This window comes from Narcine bancroftii, unplaced genomic scaffold (genome assembly GCF_036971445.1).
Source record: "Narcine bancroftii isolate sNarBan1 unplaced genomic scaffold, sNarBan1.hap1 Scaffold_165, whole genome shotgun sequence".
NCBI classification, from domain to species: Eukaryota; Metazoa; Chordata; class Chondrichthyes; order Torpediniformes; family Narcinidae; genus Narcine; species Narcine bancroftii.
In genome coordinates this window covers 1,940,563-1,963,100 of record NW_027211900.1, presented here as the reverse complement: position 1 = coordinate 1,963,100, position 22,538 = coordinate 1,940,563, and the positions used below count along the sequence as shown (strand labels likewise).

The following is a 22,538-nucleotide window of genomic DNA, read 5'->3' as shown; positions in this document are numbered from 1 at the left end:
TAAATAACATATTAGGGGTCTCCAAAGTGGTCGATATCGACCCTTGGTGAAGGGGTGGGGGGGTGGGTTGGAGAGGCAGCAGCGTGACCCAGATGTGTGGGGGGGGGGTGAGACAGCAGCACCACTCACGTGGGCAAGGAGGGAGATAGACGGCAGCGCGACTCGGGTGGATTGGAGAATGGTAAATAGAGACCCCTTGTTTAAAAAAGGTAATAGGGAGAATCTTGGGAATTAGGGTTAGTCTTACATTATTGGTGAGTAAACTAATGGAAGGGATTCTTAAGGATGGGATCTATGAAGATCTGGAGAAATACACTCTACTCAAGGATAGTCAGCATGTCTTTGTGAAGGCAAGCTTGGGCCTCACAAATCTAACTCAGTCTTTGGAGGAGGTTACAAAAGAAATTAATGAGGGTACGGTGATAGATGAGGTCTACGAGGATTTTAGCAAGGCGTCTGAGAAGGTCGGTCACAGGAGACTCCTTCGGAAAGTCCTGAGTCATGGGATGAGCGAAAAATTACCTGCATGAAATAAAAGCTGTCATGTCGGAAGAAAGCAGAGTGTCGTAGTGGAATGAAAGTATTCTGCCTGGAGGTTGGTGCCGCAGGGATCTGTTCTGCGACCCGTGCTCTTTGTGATTTTCATGTCACCTGGATGAAGAGGCGGATGGATAGGTCAGTAAGTTTGCGGATGTCACGGAGGTTGGTTTGGAGGAGTTGTGGATGGAGATGAAGGCTGTTAAAGGTTACAAAATGATGAAGGTGGGATGCAGAGTTAGGCAGAAAAGTGGTGGATGGATTTCAATCCAGATAACTGAGAGTTGATGCATTTTGGAAGGACAAACCAGAAGGCTGAGTCCAGAGTTAATGGTCAGTTACTTAAGAGTGTGGATGAACAGAGGAACCTTGGGTTGCAAATCTACACATTTCTCAAGGTTGCCGCACAGTTTGATAGGAGAGTGAAGAAGGATTATGGTGTGCTGAGATTCCTTCATAGGTGGTTTGAATTCAGGAGTAGAGTTGTCATGTTGCAAATCTATAAATCTTTGGTATGACTCACTTAGAATATTATGTTCAGTTCTGGTCACCTCATTATAGGAAGGAGAGGGGACAGAGGAGATTTACCAGGATGCTGCCTGGATTGGGAAACAATTCTCATGAGGCAAGGTTCACAGAGCTGGAGTGTAGAAGGATTAGAGGAGACTTGATAGAGGTCTACAAGATCTTCGACATCCTCCCGTGAATTCAGGGACCAGAACACTACGTAATATTCCAAATGCGGCGAACCAAAATTTTATACAGCTGTAACTTGACTCACCAACTTTTACACTCAGTTCCCCAAATCATGAAGTCCAGCAGGCTGGATGTTTTTTTACCATCCTCTCCACCATGTTGTCTCTTTCAGGGTGCAGAGAGCTTTCAGCTCAAAATCCTTCTCTCCATCAATGCTAGAAAGGATATATTGTAGACTTTCCCTTGCATTTGACCTCCCCCCCTCCCAAATCCAGCACCTCACTCAGGGGAGGGAGAGGGGAAGAGGAGGGAGAGGGGAAGGAGAGGGAGAGGAAAAGAGAGGGAGGGAGTGTTGTCGAGGAAGGGGGAGGGATATAGTGAGAGGGTGAAGGGAAGAGGAAAAAGAGAGAGAGTGGGGAAGGAGAGGGAGGGAGAGTTGTCAAGGAAGGCGGTGGGATAGAGGGAGAGAGGGTGAGTGGAAGAGGAGGAGAGGGAAAGGGGAAGGAGAGAGGAAGAAATGTCGAGGAAGGGGGGAAGGATACAGGGAGAGTTTGAGGAGAAGGAGAGGAAGTGGAGAAGGAGAGGGAGAGAAAAGGATAGGGAGGAAGAGTTGTAAAGGAAGGGGGAGGAATATAGGGAGAGGGTGAGGGGCATAAGAGAGGGGAAGGAGAGAGAGAAGAATGGAGTGGGAGGTAGACTTGTCGAAGAAGGGGGTGGGTTAGAGGGGAAGAGGAGAGGGAGAGGCAGGGAGAGTTGTCAAAGAAGGGAAGGGATAGGGGAAGTGGAAGAGGAGAAGTCGATGGATAGGGGAAAGAGAGGAAGAGGAAAGAAGAGGGAGGGAGAGTTGTCGAGGAAGGGTAAGGAATATAGGGAGAGGGTGAGGGGAAGGAGAAGGAGAAGGGAAAGAGGATGAGGGATAGTTGTCAAGGAAGGCAGAGGGTTATAGGGAGATTGTGAGGGGAAGGGAAGGAGAGGGAGGGAGGGAGAGTTATCGAGGAAGGGGGAGGGATATAGGGAGAGAGTGGGGGAGGAGAAGAAGATGGAAAGTGGAAGGAATGGGAGAGGGAGGGAGAGTTGTCGAGGAAGGGGAGGGATAGTGGGAGGGTGAGAAGAAAGAGAGGGAGAGAGGAAGGAGATGGAGAGGGAGGGAAACTTGTCGAGGAATGGGGAAGGATATAGGGAAGAGTGTGAGGGTAAGAGGAGAAGGAGAGCGATAAGAGATGGAGAGGGAGAGGAAAGGAGAGAGGGAGAGTTGGTGAGGAAGGGGGAGCGATATAGGCTGAGGGTGAGGGGAAGAGGAGGAGAGGGAAAGGAGAGGGAGAGGAAAGGAGAGTGAGGGAGAGTTTTCGAGGAAGGGGGAGTAATGGGGTGAGGGTGAGGAGGGGAAGGAGAGGGAGGGGAAGGAGGGGGAAAGGGAGAGGGAGGGAGAGTTGTTGAGGAAGGGATAGGGATTTTGGGAGAGGGTGAGGGGAAGAGGAGGAGAGGGAGAGGAAAGGAGAGGAGAGTTTTTGAGGAATGGGAGGGATATAGGGAGAGAGTGAGGGCAGGAGGAGAGGGAGAGGGGAAGGAGAGGGAGAGGGGAAAGAGGAGGAAAGGGAGGGAAATTTTTTGATGGGAGGGATTTTGGGAGAGGGTGAGGGGGAGAGGGAGAGGAAAGTAGAGGGAGGGAGAGTTGTTGAGGAAAGGGGAGAGATAGAGGGAGAGGGTGAGGGGAAAAGGAGAGGGAGAGGAAAGGAGAGTTTTTGAGGATGGGGAGGGATATTCGTAGAGAGTGAGAGTTAGAGGGGAAGGAGAGGGAGGGAGAGGGAGGAAGAGTTGTCGACGAAGGGGGAGGGATAGAGGGATAGGGGATTAATGGGTTTCTATTGTCTCTGAATCTTTACGAAAAAGTGAAGATGATTTTGAGCTGAAGACCATTGGTCGTCTTCGCGTGATCTTCCTCAACTCTGTTCATCTCTTCCCTTGAATGACTTTTGTTTCCACTGCTTGTAGATTCGTGAAGCGCAGAAGGGAGGACAACAACTTGTGCTGGAAGTCGAGCTGGTAGCAGGACCAACTGTCAATAAGGCAGCCACACTTGGAAACACAATCAACATGTTCAGGTATTTCTACATCCAGTCCTGGAGAATCTCAACAAAGTTCAAGGAGATTTCTGCCAACACCTAAAAATTCGACAACTCCAAAAAAATGTAGTGAACAGATCCAACCTTTGTACACGTCATTCATCACCCACACCAAAGCCTTTAACTCTGCATCAAGGAAACAACTATAGGACACCCCTTCTAGTATTAGATGAATTGAAATGGAAGTACGGATCCTGAGGCTCTTCAACAAAGGCATATTGGCCACAGTCATGGTCAACATGAGTACTTGGGAGCCTTTTTGCATGAAGTGAAGAGTAAACAAGGATCTGTGTCAGGTCACTCGCCTGAGTGCTACTGGTACCATGTAACCCAGTACTACCTGTCGCATGGTCGAGTGGTCGGCGACTAAACCGGCTCCCCCATCAGGCTTGCCTGGTGAGGAGGGTGGCTAGACACCCTGCAGGATGAAAAACAAGACCTGTCAAAGGGTGGATGAACCATGGACAGAAAGGTCTGGCAAACCATCATCTGAGAGGGAACAGCAACCTTTGAAGCCAGCAGATGTGCAGAAATAGAAGAAGATGAGAGGAGAGGCCGTACCAACCCAAGCCTGATCTGCCATCTGGAACAACCTGTCCTGAATGCAGAAGAACTTTCAAAGGCAAGATTGAACACAGAAGCCACTTGATAGCAACGAGGAGGAGAACTTTCTGACAGACAGCGCAGAATTCAAACTGAGGTCCAGTCCTGACCACTGGCCATGTAAAGGCATTGCCCTAACCACTACATCAACCGTGACACCCTGCTCAGAGAAGCCGGCTGGAATCTCGAGCGTCTGGAGGAATCGATGTGTCAGGCAGCAGTGGGGAGGGGTCGGGGATCAGCGGAGGCAGTGGGGAGGACTCGGGGATCAGCGGCAGTTCCTACCACACCCCCACACACACAAACCCTGACGCACACGCCCCACACACACACACACATACACACTCGATTCTTTGAAAGATTTTATTTAATATTCTCAAATTACATAAAGAAAATCAAATACACATAAAATAACTGTAAACTACATCCCCTCCCCCTTACTAATACAATAAAAACCAAAAAAAGAAAAAAATAACCAAAATAAAGAAAAAAAAACAACCTCTCCTCCCCCAAAACCTTAGAGAAATGTATCAAATATTCCCTGATTGGTCTGCCAACATTACAACATTGATTTAATTTCTATAGCCATGTGTTTCAAATATAAACACCACATATAAATAAAAAAGAATAATTACTTACATTATATGTTAATTTTTCTAAATATAGACAAGAGTGCAATCCGTTATGCCATCTTTGCAAGTTTATATTCTTCCATGTGACAGCTATATATTTTCTCGCTACTGCTAACCCAAATCTTAACAAAGCCAAATATGGTTTAGGCATTTTGAATCAACAAATGGAACATTAACATAACCCAACAAACATATTTTTGGATCCATTAAATATCCCTTTGAAACAAATCCCTCAAAAATTTTATAATTTCCTCCCAAAAATGCTTAATTTTCTTTCACGACCAAACTGAATGTACAAAAGTAACTTTCTGCTCTCTACATCTAAAACAGAAATCTGTTAAACTGAATCCATATCTCTTCAATTTCTCAGGGGTTGAATATAATTGATGCAAAAAATTCTAATTGACCATAGTATACCTCACATTAATTAACTTGGTAACACCGTCAACACACAGTTTTGACCATTCCTCCCATTTCAAAATAATATTTAATTCTTTCCCATTTGTCTTTTTCCATTTTCTCCTGCAACAAACTATACATATCAGAAATAAAGCATTTTTCACCTTTATCTGCAATTAATAATTCAAATTTCTTTTGACCTGGTAAATTTATTTCCTTCCCATAATTCTTCTTTAAATAATCTCAAAGTTGGTAATAAACAAAGAATTTGATGCAATACCATATCTTTCCTGCAACCTTTTAAATGAACAAAACCTCCCTGCTTCAAAACAATCTATTACATTCACTAATCCTTTAATTTCCCAATCTTTTAAGTAAGGATTCTATCATGAAAAGGGAATTAATTTATTCTGATATAATGGTGATCTTATCGAAACTATTCCGATAGAATCAAGAATTAAATTGTGATTTTACCAAATATTCATTATATGTCGAAAAACGGATAATTTAAATTCTTGTAACAATAAAGGATTCCATTTATAAATGAAATGATTAATATTATTTTCCAAAATCTGAGCCATCTTTATCTTTGCCCACCTAGGAGATTGTTGATTATCAAATAACCAATTAATAAACTTCATCGGTGCCACCTCATAATAATTATAAAAACAATGTAATTGCAAACCACCCAATTTATAATGCCAAGTCCATTTTTGGAAAGAAACCCTCGATAATTTACCTTTCCATAAGAATAACCCAACTATGCAAGGAATAGATTGAAAAAAGTATTGTACTCGAGCATAAATGTTCATCTTTATGCAATTCACTCTTCCTATTAAGGTCAGTGGTAAATCTTTCCACTTATCTAAATCAATTTTAACCTTATTTCATAAAGGTACATAATGCAAAATAAATAATTCATGATCATTTTTATTTACAACTATTCCTAAATATTTAATTTTATTTGACCATCTAAATTTAGTAATTTGTCTACAATCCATAAAATCTTCTTCTGTTATTGGTAAAACCTCACTCTTTTCCCAATTAATCTCATATCCCGATAATTTACCATACTTATTCAACAAGTCCTGTGATAATTTTAGTGAAGTTTTTGGATTAGTTAAATATACAAAAACATCATGTGTAAATAAGCTAATTTTATTTTCATTTTCTCTCACTTTAAGTCCTCTAACACCAAAATCATGTCAAACAGCCTGAGGTAAAGGTTCTGTCACCAAAGCAAGTAAAGCAGGTGAAAGAGGAAAACCCTGTCTTGTAGAACAAGATAAATTAAAAGATTTTGAAATCTCACCATTCGTTATTACCCTTGTCGTAAGTTCTGCATATAAAGCCAAAACACAACCCCTAAAAAATGGAACAAAATTAAATTTTTCCAATACTTTAAACAAAAACTTCCACTCAACTCGATCAAATGCCTTCTCAGCATCCAAAGATATATCCGTTGGTTGATTATCTTGTTGTTTTTAGCATTAATTAATGAAATCAATTTAACTATATTATCTGATGACAATTTAACTACATTGTCTTTGACAAACCCTACCAGATTGTTACGTGAAAAAATTTGGCAAATAATTCACTAACCTATTATCTGAAACTTTTGACACCAATCTATAATCAACATTTAATAATGATATCGGTCTGTAAGGTGACACTTTTAAAGAGTTCCTTTCTTTTTTTAGGTATAACTGTAATCAATGCTTTTGAGAAAGATTCTGGAAATACATCCATTTTAGTTGCTTGTTTCAAAACATCTTTATATAATGGAAATAATAAATCATTAAATTTTTTATAAAACACCACCTTAAATCCATCCTCTCCAGGAGATTTCCCATCAGGCATCGATTGCAAAGCTTCTCTCAATTCTAATTCAGTAAATAAAATATCTAAATTCTTTACCTCAAATTCATTCAACACTGGCAAATTTAAACTAGATAAAAATAAATCAATTTGATCCATTTTTTGATAACCCTCTGACATATATAAATTTTCATTAAATTTTAAAAATTCATCAGTATTCATTTATGTAATTTCTCCATTCTTCCTAATAGCATTAATTGTCCTTGATACTTGCTCAGTTTTATGTTGCCATGCCAAACCATATGCACTCTTTCTCCCAATTGATAATAACATTGTTTAGACTCCAACATCATTTTCTCATATTTATACGTTTGTAAATTATAACGTAATTTCACTTTAGATAAATTTATCCTTTCATCCTCTGTATATTTTTTTTTTAATTTTTTTCTCCAAGCCTTCGATTTCCTTTTCCAAATTTAAACTTACGAATAAATAGTTTTTTTCTCTCTTAGTTGTATAGCTAATAATTTGTCCCCTCAAATATGCTTTTAAAGCATCCCACAAAATAAATTTACTTTGAACTGAATTTTCTTTCATTTGTAAATAAAAAATAATTTGATCTCTCATCTACTAAATGAAATCTGGTCTCTTCAATAACTTTTCATTAAACCTCCATCGATAAGCTGTCTCAGTTAATTCAGTCCCTAAACATTTAATGAAGGATATGAGAATAACCTACTTTTATATTCTGCAAAATTAAATCTACTTGTAAATGCACAGAAATCAAAAATACATTTATTCTAGAGAAAGAATTATGCCGAGCTGAATAAAGTGAATAATCTTTCTCAGTTGGATTTAATTTCCTCCAAATTTCCACTAAATTTAAATCCTCCATCATCTTAAACAGTCTTTTTGCCATTTTAGTTCTTTCAACAATTTTTGGAGATTTGTCCAACAAGGGATCCAAACAACAGTTAAAATCTACTCCGACTAACACATTCCCATATGCCTGATTCGAATTTAAAAATGTCCCTGAAAAAAATGTCTGATCATCTTCATTTGGTGCATAAACATACATTAAAGTCCAACTTTCAGAAAAAAATCTTCCAATTAACAATCAGTACTCTTCCAACATTATCAAAAAAAAATCCACAGCAAAAAGTTTTTTTTTATTAACTAATATCACCACGCCTCTAGTTTTAGAGTTTAATGAAGAAAAAATTACATGTCCTGACCAATCTCTCTTCAACTTCAAATGTTCTTTTTCTGTCAAATGAGTCCTTTGCAAAAATACAATATCTACTTTTAGCTTCTTTAAATTTTTATTTTTTCTGCCTTTTTCTCCTTTGATTGTAATTCAAAAGATACATTTTTACGTATCAAAATAGCTACATCTTTAGCCTTAGAATTAAATGAAGAAGAATATACATGCCCAACCCAGTTCCTTTTTAATTTCACGCTTTCCTTCACATTCAAATGTGTTTCTTGTAAAAAAGCAATATCAATTTTCATTTTCTTAATATATGCCAAGACCCGCTTACGTTTAACCTAACTATTTAATCCTCGAACATTAAAAGTAGCAAACCTCAACTTTGACATATCTACTATTATTACTAAATACCAATAATATCTTTATATAAAAACTCAAATTAATGTATATAGGCCCTCCAATAAAAAAATCACAAATTAAAAACTAAAAAAAAATTAAAAATAAAAAAAATTAAAAATAAAGAAAAAGGAAAAAAAAAGAAACCCCCCCCCAAAAAAAAAAACTACCAAAAGGTAGTAATCCCCTAAACAAAAATTGGGTGTGGGTCACCCACCAGTGGCTGATGACTAGTAAAGAAAGTCCAAATCTCTCCTTGCCCAGCCAAACAGTCAGTAACATCAAAATATTATAAGAACAAAAGAAAAAATAGAATAAGAAAATTCTTTTAACCCAAAAGACTCCAATCTTGAAAATCCCATTTCAGAAGTTGGACTCTTTCCATTCCTGTTTTTTTCCCATTTTTGCCATTTCTTCCTTTTCCAGAGCTACCAAAGTTTTCTTTAGGAGATAATGCTGGACTATGTCTTTGTCCTCTTATATCTGGCCATGAGTCAGCAAAAATCATTGCTTCACAATCAGTTTCAAAAAACCAAAATTGATAGACTCCGTAAAACACCTTCAACACTGCAGGGTAACGAAAAGTAGACTTATAACCTTTATGTCACAAAACTTCTTTAACTGGATTGAATCGACGTCGACCTGATGCATTTCCAACAATGGAGACATTTTCCTGTGTGCTCCCTCCATTGAAATCAAAAGGCTTTCTACTTCTTGGGAACACGCACCTTCTTCCGGGGAATGGGTAATTCCAGCGCCATCCTTCATTTGGTAGCAATAGATTTTTTTTCAGCCCGCACAGGAAATCTTTGGGGTCTAGGCAATGAAGAAATTGAGCCAGGGGCTGTTTCAGGTCGTCTAGTCCCCAGATCCTCAGCGCTTCGAAAATGTATATTCTTATGAACTTGAGGTTTAATCTTTTTACCATTAGTGGCCATAATAATTGCTTGATACTTTAAACTAAAATTTAAAAAGTTTAAACTTGAAAACAAAGGGTTAAAAAACAGGTATTTAAAAATCTGGCCAGAGAGGTCGACATTACATGTCTAGACTCTACGCTATCTTGCCACGATCCCTACTTTTAGCTTCTTAATATAATCTATCACACATTGCCTTTTTATTGGGTGATTTAAACCCTTAACATTAACAATTGTAAAACTTAAATTACTTATTACAACTTACACAATGGCACCCAATCTTTCACAATTAACTTAAACAAAAACCCTCAACCAACAATAAAAAACACTAGACCCCCCCCTGAAAAAACTGCAACACACTCGAGACACATACCCCAGACACATACCCCAACAATCACACACCTCCCACACACACACCCTACACACAACCCCCAACACACATCCCCAGACACACATTCCACACATACAAGCCCCGACTCACACACCCCACAATCACACACCTCCCACCTGCACACCCCACACACACATACACATCCCAGGAACACACCCTCACGCTCACAAACTCCCACACATACACTCTGCGCACACACACACACATATCCCCCATACACATACTCCCCCACACACAACCTCTGACAGATATACACAAACACCCTTCGACACTCATACACACCTTCCACACCCTCACTCCACAAACACCCAATGCACCCACAATCCCCTTCCCACACACCACACCTACACATATAGCCCGACGCACAACCCAGAAACACCGCCCACATACACCCCTCACACACACTTTCACACATGACCACCTCCCACACACAACGCACAAAATCAACTCCCAGCCACACATACCACACATACACGCACACTCACACAATACAACCCCTACACAGATAAACCTCCCACACACATACCCGTACACACATCCTCTCACACTCAGTCCCCCCCACACACACCCACCCACACCCCATATACCTCTCACACACACCCCCAAACACACACACACCTTCACACTTGACCACCTCCCACACACAACCAACACAAAATCAACACCCACCTACACACACACATACACGCACACTCACACAATACAACCCTACACATCTGCCCCAAAAAACATGGCCCCAATGGACATCCCCCACTCACTCCCCACATACACACCCCACACAATCATAACCCTACAGACTTCCCCACAAAAACAATAACATACCCGTCCCACACACACCCAACACAAACCACACACACACCGATTCATAGACCTCCACCCATCCCCCAAACACATACCCCACATACACACCCAGCACATGGACGCCCCTCCATATTCACCACCGCATTCACACCCCTGCACACACAACCCACGCACAAACCCATTCCCAATCATTCCCCCTACACACTCTCTCCCTCGCATGCACTGCCACACTTATTTCTCCGCACACACACCCTTCACACCCTTGACACAAACATTGCCAGACAAATCCCACCATGCACACGCACTAATGCGACCCTGCACAAACACCTTCCCACACAAATCCCTCACACATGCACTCCCACTCACATGGCCCTACACACACATCCCGAACCACATACCCCTACACACACACACAAGCCATAAATACGCCCACACACACACTCCCTCATACAACCCCCTCACACACAAACCCGCAAATCCACCCACCCACACCACCCCACACATATTTCCCCCACACTCATGCGCTCACACACAGACACACACACATTCCCTCCACGTATATCACACACACACACACACACACACACACCAACCCTCCATATGCAAACCCCACACAAGCCACACATCCCATACCCACACACACTCTCTATATTCAAATCCCACACACACACAAACCCCACTCATAAACACCACACAAGCACAAAACCCCTAACACACACAAACTCACACACAAAAACACCACACAAACACAAACAACCCCCACACTCAAATCCACCCCACACTCTAACCCACAACACACACTAACCCACCACACATACACACCATACTCACATCCCCAAACATCAGAGACTTACCCAAATTCCCCACACACACAAACCCCAAAATAGCGCCCATGGTGGAAGTGAGGGCATTGGTGCAGTCGCTGACCCATGGGGAGGTGTGGGTGAGGGCATTGGTGCCATCGCTGATGGAGGGAGGGGGTGGTGCCGTCGCTGATGGAGGGAGGGGGGTTGGTGCCGTCGCTGATGGAGGGAGGGGGTGTGGTGCCTTCGCTGATGGAGGGAGGGGGGTTGGTGCCATCGCTGATGGAGGGAGGGAGGTTGGTGCCATCGCTGATGGAGGGAGGGGGGTGGTGCCATCGCTGATGGAGGGAGGGAGGTTGGTGTCATCGCTGATGGAAGGAGGGGGGGTGGTGCCATCGCTGATGGAGGGAGGGAGGTTGGTGCCATCGCTGATGGAGGGAGGGAGGTTGGTGCCATCGCTGATGGAAGGAGGGGGGTGGTGCCATCGCTGATGGAGGGAGGGAGGTTGGTGCCATCGCTGATGGAGGGAGGGAGGTTGGTGCCATCGCTGATGGAGGGAGGGGGGTGGTGCCATCGCTGATGGAGGGAGGGAGGTTGGTGCCATCGCTGATGGAGGGAGGGAGGTTGGTGCCATCGCTGATGGAAGGAGGGGGGGTGGTGCCATCGCTGATGGAGGGAGGGAGGTTGGTGCCATCGCTGATGGAGGGAGGGAGGTTGGTGCCATCGCTGATGGAAGGAGGGGGGTGGTGCCATCGCTGATGGAGGGAGGGAGGTTGGTGCCATCGCTGATGGAGGGAGGGAGGTTGGTGCCATCGCTGATGGAGGGAGGGAGGTTGGTGCCATCGCTGATGTGTCAAGGGGTGCAAGATGACGTCATCATTGACAAGTATGGGGATGGAAGTAGCGCTGACAAGCAGGGTGGGGGCGCATGCAATGCTTGCCATGTCCTATATACGTTGGTGCCCCACACAGACACTGACACACACACTCACCATGCCACACACACCCACTCACACATACACACCCCCACACACACCCCAAACCCACACCCCTCACACACTCCCCATACACACATCCCCCACAAACTCACACCCCTCACAACCACACACACACCCCTCACACACACCACACATAACCCACACCCACACCCCTCATACACACACCCTCACACATGCCCCACAACACACACCCCTCCACACCATCTCTCCACCCATCCCACACGCTCTCACCCCCCACCCACACATCCACACACTCAGACACCCCCACACTGCCCCCTACACATATTCTCACAAACACACATCTACACACACTTCCCACACACACCCATCCCTCACACACACACCACATTAACACACCATACACACACCCACCCCCACACACCCCACTCCCCACACACCCACTCCCCACAAACACACATCCCTCACAAACACACACCACACATAACCCACACACACTGCCACACACATACCCCACAACATACACCCCTCCACAACACCCACCCACCCATCTCACACACACTCTCACCCCCCACCCACACACTCAGACACCCCCACACAGCCCCTACACTTATCTTCACAAACACTCATCTACACACATTTCCCACACACACCCCTCTCGCACCCATCACTCACACACACACACCCCACACTAACACACTATACACACACCCACCCCCCACATACCCCACTCCCTACACATCCACCCTCCACAAACACACATCCCTCACAAACACACACCACACATAACCCACACCCACACCCCTCATACACACACCCTCACACATGCCCCACAACACACACCCCTCCACACCATCTCTCCACCCATCCCACACACTCTCACCCCCCACCCACACATCCACACACTCAGACACCCCCACACTGCCCCCTACACATATTCTCACAAACACACATCTACACACACTTCCCACACACACCCATCCCTCACACACACACACCACATTAACACACCATACACACACCCACCCCCACACACCCCACTCCCCACACACCCACTCCCCACAAACACACATCCCTCACAAACACACACCACACATAACCCACACACACTGCCACACACATACCCCACAACATACACCCCTCCACAACACCCACCCACCCATCTCACACACACTCTCACCCCCCACCCACACACTCAGACACCCCCACAGAGCCCCTACACTTATCTTCACAAACACTCATCTACACACATTTCCCACACACACCCCTCTCGCACCCATCACTCACACACACACCCCACACTAACACACTATACACACACCCACCCCCCACATACCCCACTCCCTACACATCCACCCTCCACAAACACACATCCCTCACAAACACACACCACACATAACCCACACCCACACCCCTCATACACACACCCTCACACATGCCCCACAACACACACCCCTCCACACCATCTCTCCACCCATCCCACACACTCTCACCCCCCACCCACACATCCACACACTCAGACACCCCCACACTGCCCCCTACACATATTCTCACAAACACACATCTACACACACTTCCCACACACACCCATCCCTCACACACACACACCACATTAACACACCTTACACACACCCACCCCCACACACCGCACTCCCTACACATCCACCCCCCACAAACACACATCCCTCACAAACACACACCACACATAACCCACACACACATACCCCTCATACACACTCCCACACACATACCCCACAACACACTCCCCTCCACACCCCCATCCACCCATCCCACACACTCTCACCCCCCATCCACACACTCAGACACCCCCACACAGCCCCCTACACTAATCCTCACATACAACCCACACACTCCCACTTACACACACCCCACACACACCTCTCACACACACCCACAAACACACTTCCCACACACTCAGACACCTTCCACACTGACTCCACACTACACACAGACCACACACAATTCCCACACACACCCCACACACCCACATACTTACACACACTTCCCACACACACTCCCACTTACACACACACCCCACATCCCCACACTTACCAAACACTCACCCCACACAAACCTCTCACATCCACTTGCCACACACTCAATCCACACACTCAGACAACTCCCACAGTGACCCCACACACACACACATCCACACTCCAATAGAATCTCTTTTCTCCCTCTCCCCTTAATCCCGTCTCCGAACCAGATTCTTGTATTTAAAGTAGACTTTGTTCCTAGACGAATATAATATGGGTCTGGAAGTCGGGATTTAGAATGAAAGGTTCTGAAAATCGTTCAGGATAGGTCCCCCCAATTATTTCGGGGCAAATTGGAAGATGTTCTTTTATATCAGCGACATGTTCTATCAGTGAGATAATTTTGTCGAGTTCCTTCCATTTGACGTCGATGTTGTGCTTTGTACAAATGTCTGCATATATTTGTTCACTTATGGAAAATGGAAAGAAAGAAATGCACACACGCACACATACCCACTCCCACACCCTCCCACACGCACACATACATACACACAACCTCCCTCACACCCCTTCTTACACACGCCCACACACATACCTACCCAAAAGGACCCAAGCACATACACTCCACACATATCCACCACACAATCCTACCCACACACCCCACACACAACCCCTCACCCATTCCCTCCATAACCCCACATGCAGACCCCAAACACACACCCCAATCCCACAAAACTCCAGACACACATCCCAATGATTTTGGGGCAAATTGGAAGATGTGCTTTTCTATCAGGGACGTGTTCCATAAGTGAGTTAATTTTGTCGAGTTCCTTCCATTTGACGTCGATGTTGTGCTTTGTGCAAATGTTCTGTATATATTTGAGCGTTGATATATTTGTATATATTTGTTCACTGTTCTGTATATATTCTGTATATATTGTATATATTCTGTATATACTTTTTCACTGTAAACAAAAGCCCCACATATCTGCACACACACCCTCACACACACACCCTCCCCCACACCCCTTCTTACACACGCCCACACACATTCCCACCCACAAGCAACCATGCACATATAACCCACACACATCCACCGCACAATCTCACCCACACACACCACACACATCCACTCACACGTTCCATCCAACACCCCAATACCCGAACATGCAGTCCACAAACACACACCCAATTCCACACAACTCCACACACACATCCCAAATCCCACACACAACCCCAACTATTTCGGGGCAAATTGGTAGATGTGCTTTTATATCAGGGACGTGTTCGATAAGTGAGATAATTTTGTCGAGTTCTTTTCATTTGACGTCGATGTTGTGCTTTGTACATATGTTCTGTATATATTTGATCGTTGATATATTTGTATATATTTGTTCACTCTTCTGTATATATTCTGTATATATTGTAAATATTCTGTATATACTTTTTCACTGTAAATAAAACCCCCACATACATGCACGCACACACACACTACCACACACACCCAAATGCCAACAGACACTCCCACTCCCTCACACACACACACACACACACACACACACACACACACACACACACACACACACACACTGTCCCTCACACCCCTTCTTACACACGCTCACACATATACCCACCCACAAGCACCCATGCACTTATACCCCACACACATCCACTACACAATCTTAAAAAATCAAACAAAAGATGAGAAACATTAAATCGGACTGACCCGACAGGACGGAGGAACTAAGGTCGTTTGGAATCAGCAGATGCGATAGAATCGGCAATCTCCGTCAGGCCGAGGGACCTTGAAACACCACACAAGTACAAACTAAACTGGATGAGAGGGTCCTTGCAGAGAAATGGATTGGAGTCAATCCACAGGACCCTCAGAGCAACAGAGAGGATCACTGGAGTCTCCCTCTTCCCCATCAGTGTGATCTAGCAGGATCCTTGTCTGAAGAGGCCATGCCAAATCCTGGAGAAGCCCTTTGACCCTGCCCACAGCATCTCTCAGCTGCTCCCATCAAGGAAGAGAAAGGAGGATCAGAACCAGCATCAGCAGGATGAAGAACAGCTTCTGTGCAGGGGTCGGGAGAAGGTTGAAGCACCAAAGGAACTGCTCCCACTCACCATCCGAGTGCAAACAGAGAGCGCATGTAAAATGTTCAATGATGGGAATGTATGGACATGATACTAAGGGCTGAAAGAGACTTGGAACAGGGTTTTTTGTGGTCGATCATTTATTACGAATAAAGTCTTACACGAAAGGGCAAGAAGCAGCTAAGGTTGTTCTTTCCACACAGATCTACTGTTAGTCCTCTAATTCTATGGGAACTGTCGCAGGGTTGTAGCTCCCAGTTGTTGGGATAGGCTGACACAAAGTGGTAGGTCCAGGTACTAATGAGGATGCCATCAGATGGTTCCCCACCCCCCACTCTCTCCCCACCACCACTGCCAACATCAGTTCTTTGTATTACAAATAAAGATGAGTGAAACACAGAAGTCTGCAGACGCTGTGATTATAATTACAAACACACTGACATGCTGAAGGAACTCAGCTATTCTTTCCAGCATTCAGGCCTGAGCCCTTCTTCAAGGAATAAACAGAATAACCCAGAAGCAGGAAATCTCAGAAAGGCTCAGAATTCTGGTTAGGGGACAAATCCAGCCCAACAAAAGGTGTTAATTGGATGTGATAGGGATGAGGTTTTTCATAGCAGGCCGAGCGACCATGTGGTCAGGCGGGCCGAATCGCTGTCCCAGTCAGTTGGTACAAGATGGCATAGGCCCCCCTTCCCTTCTCATGAGAAGCATGCATTTGGTGACACATGTTGCCTGGGAGATGTCGCCACATCCTGGTTGCAGCAACTCCGCAACGCACTGACATCACTCCCCTAGACCAGCGCACCCCAGAGAGGAATGAGGTCGTCCCCTAAAAGCAGCACGAGAGGTTCATATAAAGGCAGTTACTGGTTCACTTCATGCTGTGTGGAGGTGCTTCATTTCAGTAGCACCACCTTTTGCAGTCACGACAAGACCATGAACAGGCTGTCAGCAAGAGAATGGATGGGGAATTGAAGCAGGTGGCCACTGGGAGATCCCCACTCTTGTGGCGGACATGGAGAAGTTTGTATTTATAGGATAGCTATAAATTCCGATGAAAATACAACCAGTATAGGTTTTACTCACTCACAGGCTTCCAGAGTGGGTGAGAAAATACAAGTCTTTAGGCCAGCAAATCTTCCAGACAGGGTTCAATGATCAATTCTTCCCAACAGGGTCCCAACCTCCAAAAGGCAGCCCATTCATATATTGGTTTCCCGCCCAAACACAGCTGATTGAGTCTATTACCTATCAGATGTGAATTGTCAAAAGCTACAGTAAGCGTTCAGTAACCTTAACAACACCTTCCAGTGCCAGCTTGAAATTGTTTCTGCTCAGAGGTTTCGCCCACCATTGTTCACAGACGAAGGTGAATGATGCTTGTCAGTGACACATGGGTCTCTCTGGAGGTTGAACTGATCCCAGGGCACTGAGTTCTGGAGAAATGACCACACCAAATTTGATGTTGCTGAATGGAGGAAACACTTTCGTATGTCGCATGGCACCTTTCACTTCGTGCTGGAACTCTAAGAACCTCACCTGAAGCCGCATAGACCAGGCGCAGCAACCATGGAGCCGGGATTTCGATTATCTGTGGCTCTGCGCTGGTATGCCACCCCTTGTGAGTATCGATCCATCAGTCCCATCTTTGGAATAGGCATCAGCACCGTGTGCATGGTGGTGCAGGTGGTGACGGCCGCCTTGACGAAGTTCCTCGGTAAACGTCTCATGTCCCTGCCCATTGGAACACGTCTCCAGGAGACCAATGACAGCTTGGTGCAAAGGGGATACCCAATGTGTGCCGGTGCCATTGATGGATCACATATTCCCATTATTGCCCCCAGCTTGCATGCTGCAGCCTACTACAATCGCAAAGGCTGGCATTCAATGGTTCTGCAAGCAGTGGTCGACCACAGATTCTGGTGAGCTAAGCCTTTATTGGTCTTTATCACATCACATCTCAATGTCTATCACTTCACTGTGCTTTCCATTCACGTTACAGCTTCTCAGATGTGTTTGTTGGCCGGGCAGTACCCATGATGCCCGAGTGCTTACCAACTCTCCTCTGTATAGAAAGGAAGAGGACCAGGGCGGATACCACTTCCCACCTGACGTGAGTGTTCACCCTACAAAGCTTCATGTGTCAATCTTATGTATGCTTATTGTGTCAACGGTCATGAGTATGAATTAACAACATTCTCCATTGTTGTGCCTGCAGGTGTCCAAGAATGTTAATGGAGTAAAGGTTCCAGCGCATCTTGTGGGTGATCTGGCATATCCACTACGAAACTGGCTGATGAAGGGGTTCACACAGCACCAAGGACTGGATCTGGATCAGCAAAGATTTAACAAGGCCCTTAATTCTGCAAGGATAGTGGTGGAACATGCATATTGCCGTCTAAATGGCTGCCGGTGGTGCCTGTCCAACCGTCTGGATATCTCTACCACCTCAGACCCAGGTGTTGTGTTTGCTCGCTGTGTCCTGCACAATATATGTGAGATTAACAAGGAAGACTTTCTGTCAGAGTGGACGTTGGTTGAAGCAGATGGTCCTGCACCCATTAGCACAGATTGTCGCAATCAGCAGGCCCATGGGCACCAGGCCATCCATTCTGCCATTTTGTCCATCCTGTAAGGGTATGACCCTGCCACCTAGCTCCTAATTTCCACAACTTGTTCCCCTCTCCACCCTCCCCACCCAATGCGACAACATGAACCTACTGCCTGGCATGTTATGTGTTCTCATGAAGTAATGGTTGCATATAAATGAGACTTGTGTGCTTGTCAAAAATGTAATAAAAAACATTTTTTGAGAAATCTTATTGCTTCATAAATATCTGAGTTCCATATAGCAATGTAAACATTTCACATTATGTTTAAACTAGATGTAAACCATGGAACGGACAAATCACATTGCAAATACCCTCCACACTTGAACACCGCAGAACAAAAACAAAAATGGTAAACTCAACAAACACCTCCACCCGGCACCACAGCATTTCTGTGTTGTGCCGATTATCCCTCTCGGAGGAGGGTTACCAAGTTCATTTGGCAGGCGCATCCTGCGCATTCAGGTGGCCTTCCGGCAGCCCATATTGCCATTATATGCGGCTTTACAAGTGGGGCATTTGGCCACCTGAAAGTGCCTTTTCTAAGAGTTCCTGTATCTGGCTCATTCCTTGAAGAAGGGCTCAGGACTGAAATGTTGGGAATATATCTTGATCTCCTATGGACACTGAAAATCCGGGCTGAGCTCCTCCAGCTTAACGGTGGGTTTTTAAGCACCACATATAGATGCACATCTCAAGACAAGGCCACAAAAATGTGCCACCTGGGAAAATTGCATAACAGGGGCATCTTGTGGTTCCACTTGGCTGCTTCTTACATTATTTGGCCAGGACTTTCTTTGCAAATTTCCCAACACCTATTCTGTGTTTTCTCCAGCCTGTCAATTCAAATACACTTGTTTTCTTACTTCTCCAGTTCTTGGTTTCTCTGCTTCCTGACCTGCTTTTTCCAGCAGTTTTGTATAACTTATATTCCAGCAGTTGCTGTGGTTGAACTTTTACTGATTTAATGAATTGTTTTCATCAGAATCTAAATGTGCTTGAGTCCACGGTCAGCCATGTAAGCATTGAAATGGGTGGCCACTGGGAGATCCACCCTGTTGCAGCAGACAGAGTTGAAGTGCATTAAATGCACCCAATGATTTGGTCACTGCAGCCACCAGTTAAAAAATTCAAGAGGTTCTGCAGTCTGTGTGTCAAGAAATCCCTCTGCACCTCTGTTTTTAGTGGGAATCCTTCAACCCTGAAGTTGTGCTCTCTTGTCCTTGACTCCTCTAACATGGGAGATAATTTTACCACATCTACTGTATCCAGGTTTCTCAACATTCGAAGTGCTTCTTAGGACCCCTACCACTCATCATTCTTCTGAACACCAAGGAGTATAGTCCAAGATCCATCAAACCTTCCTCATATATTAATCCTTTCATTCCAGGAATCATTCTTGTGAATCTTCTGCAATGCCAGCACATCCTTTCTTCAATAAGGAGCCCAAAACTCTCTCCGCTACTGCAGGTGCTGCCTCGCCAGTGCCTTCTTAAGCCTCAACATCACATCCCTGCTCTTATATCCTATTATTTGCGATATGAATACCAACATTCCAATCAGCTGATTGACCACCAACATGGAAGTTAACCTATGGGGCATCCTGCACGGCGATGCCAAGGTCCATCTCCCCCAGAATTTTGAATGTTCACCCTATGCAATAATAATCTGCCCTTTTATTCCTTCTCCCAAAGTTCATGACCAGACATTTTCCTACTTTGGAATTCACTGGCCTCTTCTTTTTCCATTCTCCTAATCTATCTGTCTCTCTGCAGCCTTGCTGTTTTCTCCCAGCTACCTGCTGCTCTGAAACGGGTGAAGAAAAAGAGATGGCCCCCAGAATTGTTTCCCAGCATTTCTGCACACCTGCAGAAAGCCACATAACACAGCAATTGCCTTCTGGTCGTTCCCCCTGATAGTACAGATTCTAACACCAATGTGTATCTGTCCAGAGTGTACTGTAGGATGACTGTGATTGGCTGAGAGTGTAGCCACACCTACTGGCAGGTCTTAAAGGATTTCTCCTAGCCAGACCAGGTCATTCTGGACTGGTCGACCCACTTATGATATGCTCCAGTCTTTTAGTTAATAAAAGTCTTGGTTTGGATCAACAAGTGTTTGGTTCTTTCGACGCACTCTGCAATGTTCCCCCTTCCTGCACCTTTGCTCTCTGAGATGTGTCACCAGCAGTGTCCTTTCCTTCTGTTCCTCAAAATAGATACTTTATTTTCATATTTCAATATGTGCGCAACTCGGAGTTCACAATATTAGCCAAGAGCTGTTAAAATTCCCGGGAAAACATTGCAAATTATAAAATCTTCTCAAACAATGAAAAACCATGTACAAAAGTGAAAACAGTGACTCCTGGTGGGCCAGGTAAAAACTATCGGGAGATACATAGAAAGGTGCCTTTTTAGAATCTTTTTCTGCTCATGTAGAGAGGGTTTTGAAGGTTAATTGGAAACTATTTTCAGAGGCTTGGACTTGGATGAATTTGTACGGACTGAATGAAGATGATGTTCACTTTGTTCCTGATGCATTTTTATATTTGAATCAATCAATGAGAATATTATGGTTGGAGGAGATTTTAATTGTTGTTTGGATCTGTTGTTGATTAAATCTCGAAAAATTGTGAAAAAAAAACAAAATGGCGAAAAGAATAACTGAGTTGATGGGGGATTTAAATTTAGTGGAAATATGGGAACAGAGGAATCCGACCGAAAAGGATTTTTCCTTTTATTCTCACGTCATGATTCGGTTTCAAGAATAGTTTTTTTTGGTATCAGCCCATTTGCAGGGTCGAATCAGACAGGCTGAGTATAAGAGTAGGATTCTGTCAGATCACTCATTATTGTTAATTTCACGTAGTATCGCAGAGATGGTGGAAACCTGTTATTGTTGGTGATTTAATGAAATGTTGTTAAAAAAAACCTGAAATTATTACGCTTGTAAGAGATCAGATTAGGTTTTTTTAGAAACGAATAAGGGATCAGTTCAAAGTAATTTTATGTTATGGGATACTTTAAAAAAGATATTTACGAGGTCAAACTATTACTTACACAGCAAAAGTGAAGAAACAATATATAGCAGAAATTCAGGACTTAGAGAAAGAAATTGCAACATTAGAGAAGACATTTCAGAAAAATTCAACTGAGGATAATAAAATACAGTTGTCCAAATTGAAGCTTTGTTATAATACAATTGTGAAAAAATAATTCAATGATGGAAACAGCTCTACTATGAGTTGAGGGACAGAGCACATACGGTTTTAACTTAGCAATTGGAAACTGAACAAGTGCCTAGAATGCAGTTAGGAGAAATTCAGAGATAACATAAACCACAGGATATTAATGATGAATTTTGTACATTTCATCGGGACTTTATCTGAAGGGAATTCGGATATGGAGCAGATTGATTGTTTTTTGTCGAATTTAAATTTACCTTTATTAGAGGAAGAGGATATTAAGACTTTGGATGGTTCATTTACTGATTTGGAACTTAAGGAGGCGTTACAATCTATGCCAAGTGGAAAATCACCTGGAGAAGA

At 44.2% G+C, this 22,538-nt stretch overlaps 2 protein-coding genes across 5 annotated transcripts in view; both read left to right on the top strand.

The window, feature by feature from the left end:
* The window catches only part of LOC138750547 (microtubule-actin cross-linking factor 1-like), a 38,874-nt gene extending 27,355 nt beyond the window's left edge, over positions 1-11,519 (top strand). For all 3 annotated transcript variants that reach the window (XM_069912638.1, XM_069912637.1, XM_069912640.1), the window contains one exon: positions 3,226-11,519. In XM_069912638.1, coding sequence (XP_069768739.1) covers positions 3,226-3,233 — 8 coding nt within the window. In that variant the 3' untranslated portion in view covers positions 3,234-11,519. The remainder of the gene's footprint in view (positions 1-3,225) is intronic.
* Positions 11,520-12,129: 610 nt separating this feature from the next.
* Positions 12,130-19,199, top strand: LOC138750536 (uncharacterized). Of its 2 annotated transcripts, none has more exons than XM_069912628.1 (2): positions 12,130-18,495; positions 18,601-19,199. In XM_069912628.1, the coding sequence occupies exons 1-2, from the start codon at positions 18,148-18,150 to the stop codon at positions 19,015-19,017; spliced, it is 765 nt and encodes a 254-aa protein (XP_069768729.1). In that variant the 5' UTR covers positions 12,130-18,147; the 3' UTR covers positions 19,018-19,199. Both variants share the same exon structure in this region; 1 of them encodes a protein (XP_069768729.1).
* The last annotated feature ends 3,339 nt before the right edge of the window (positions 19,200-22,538 follow it).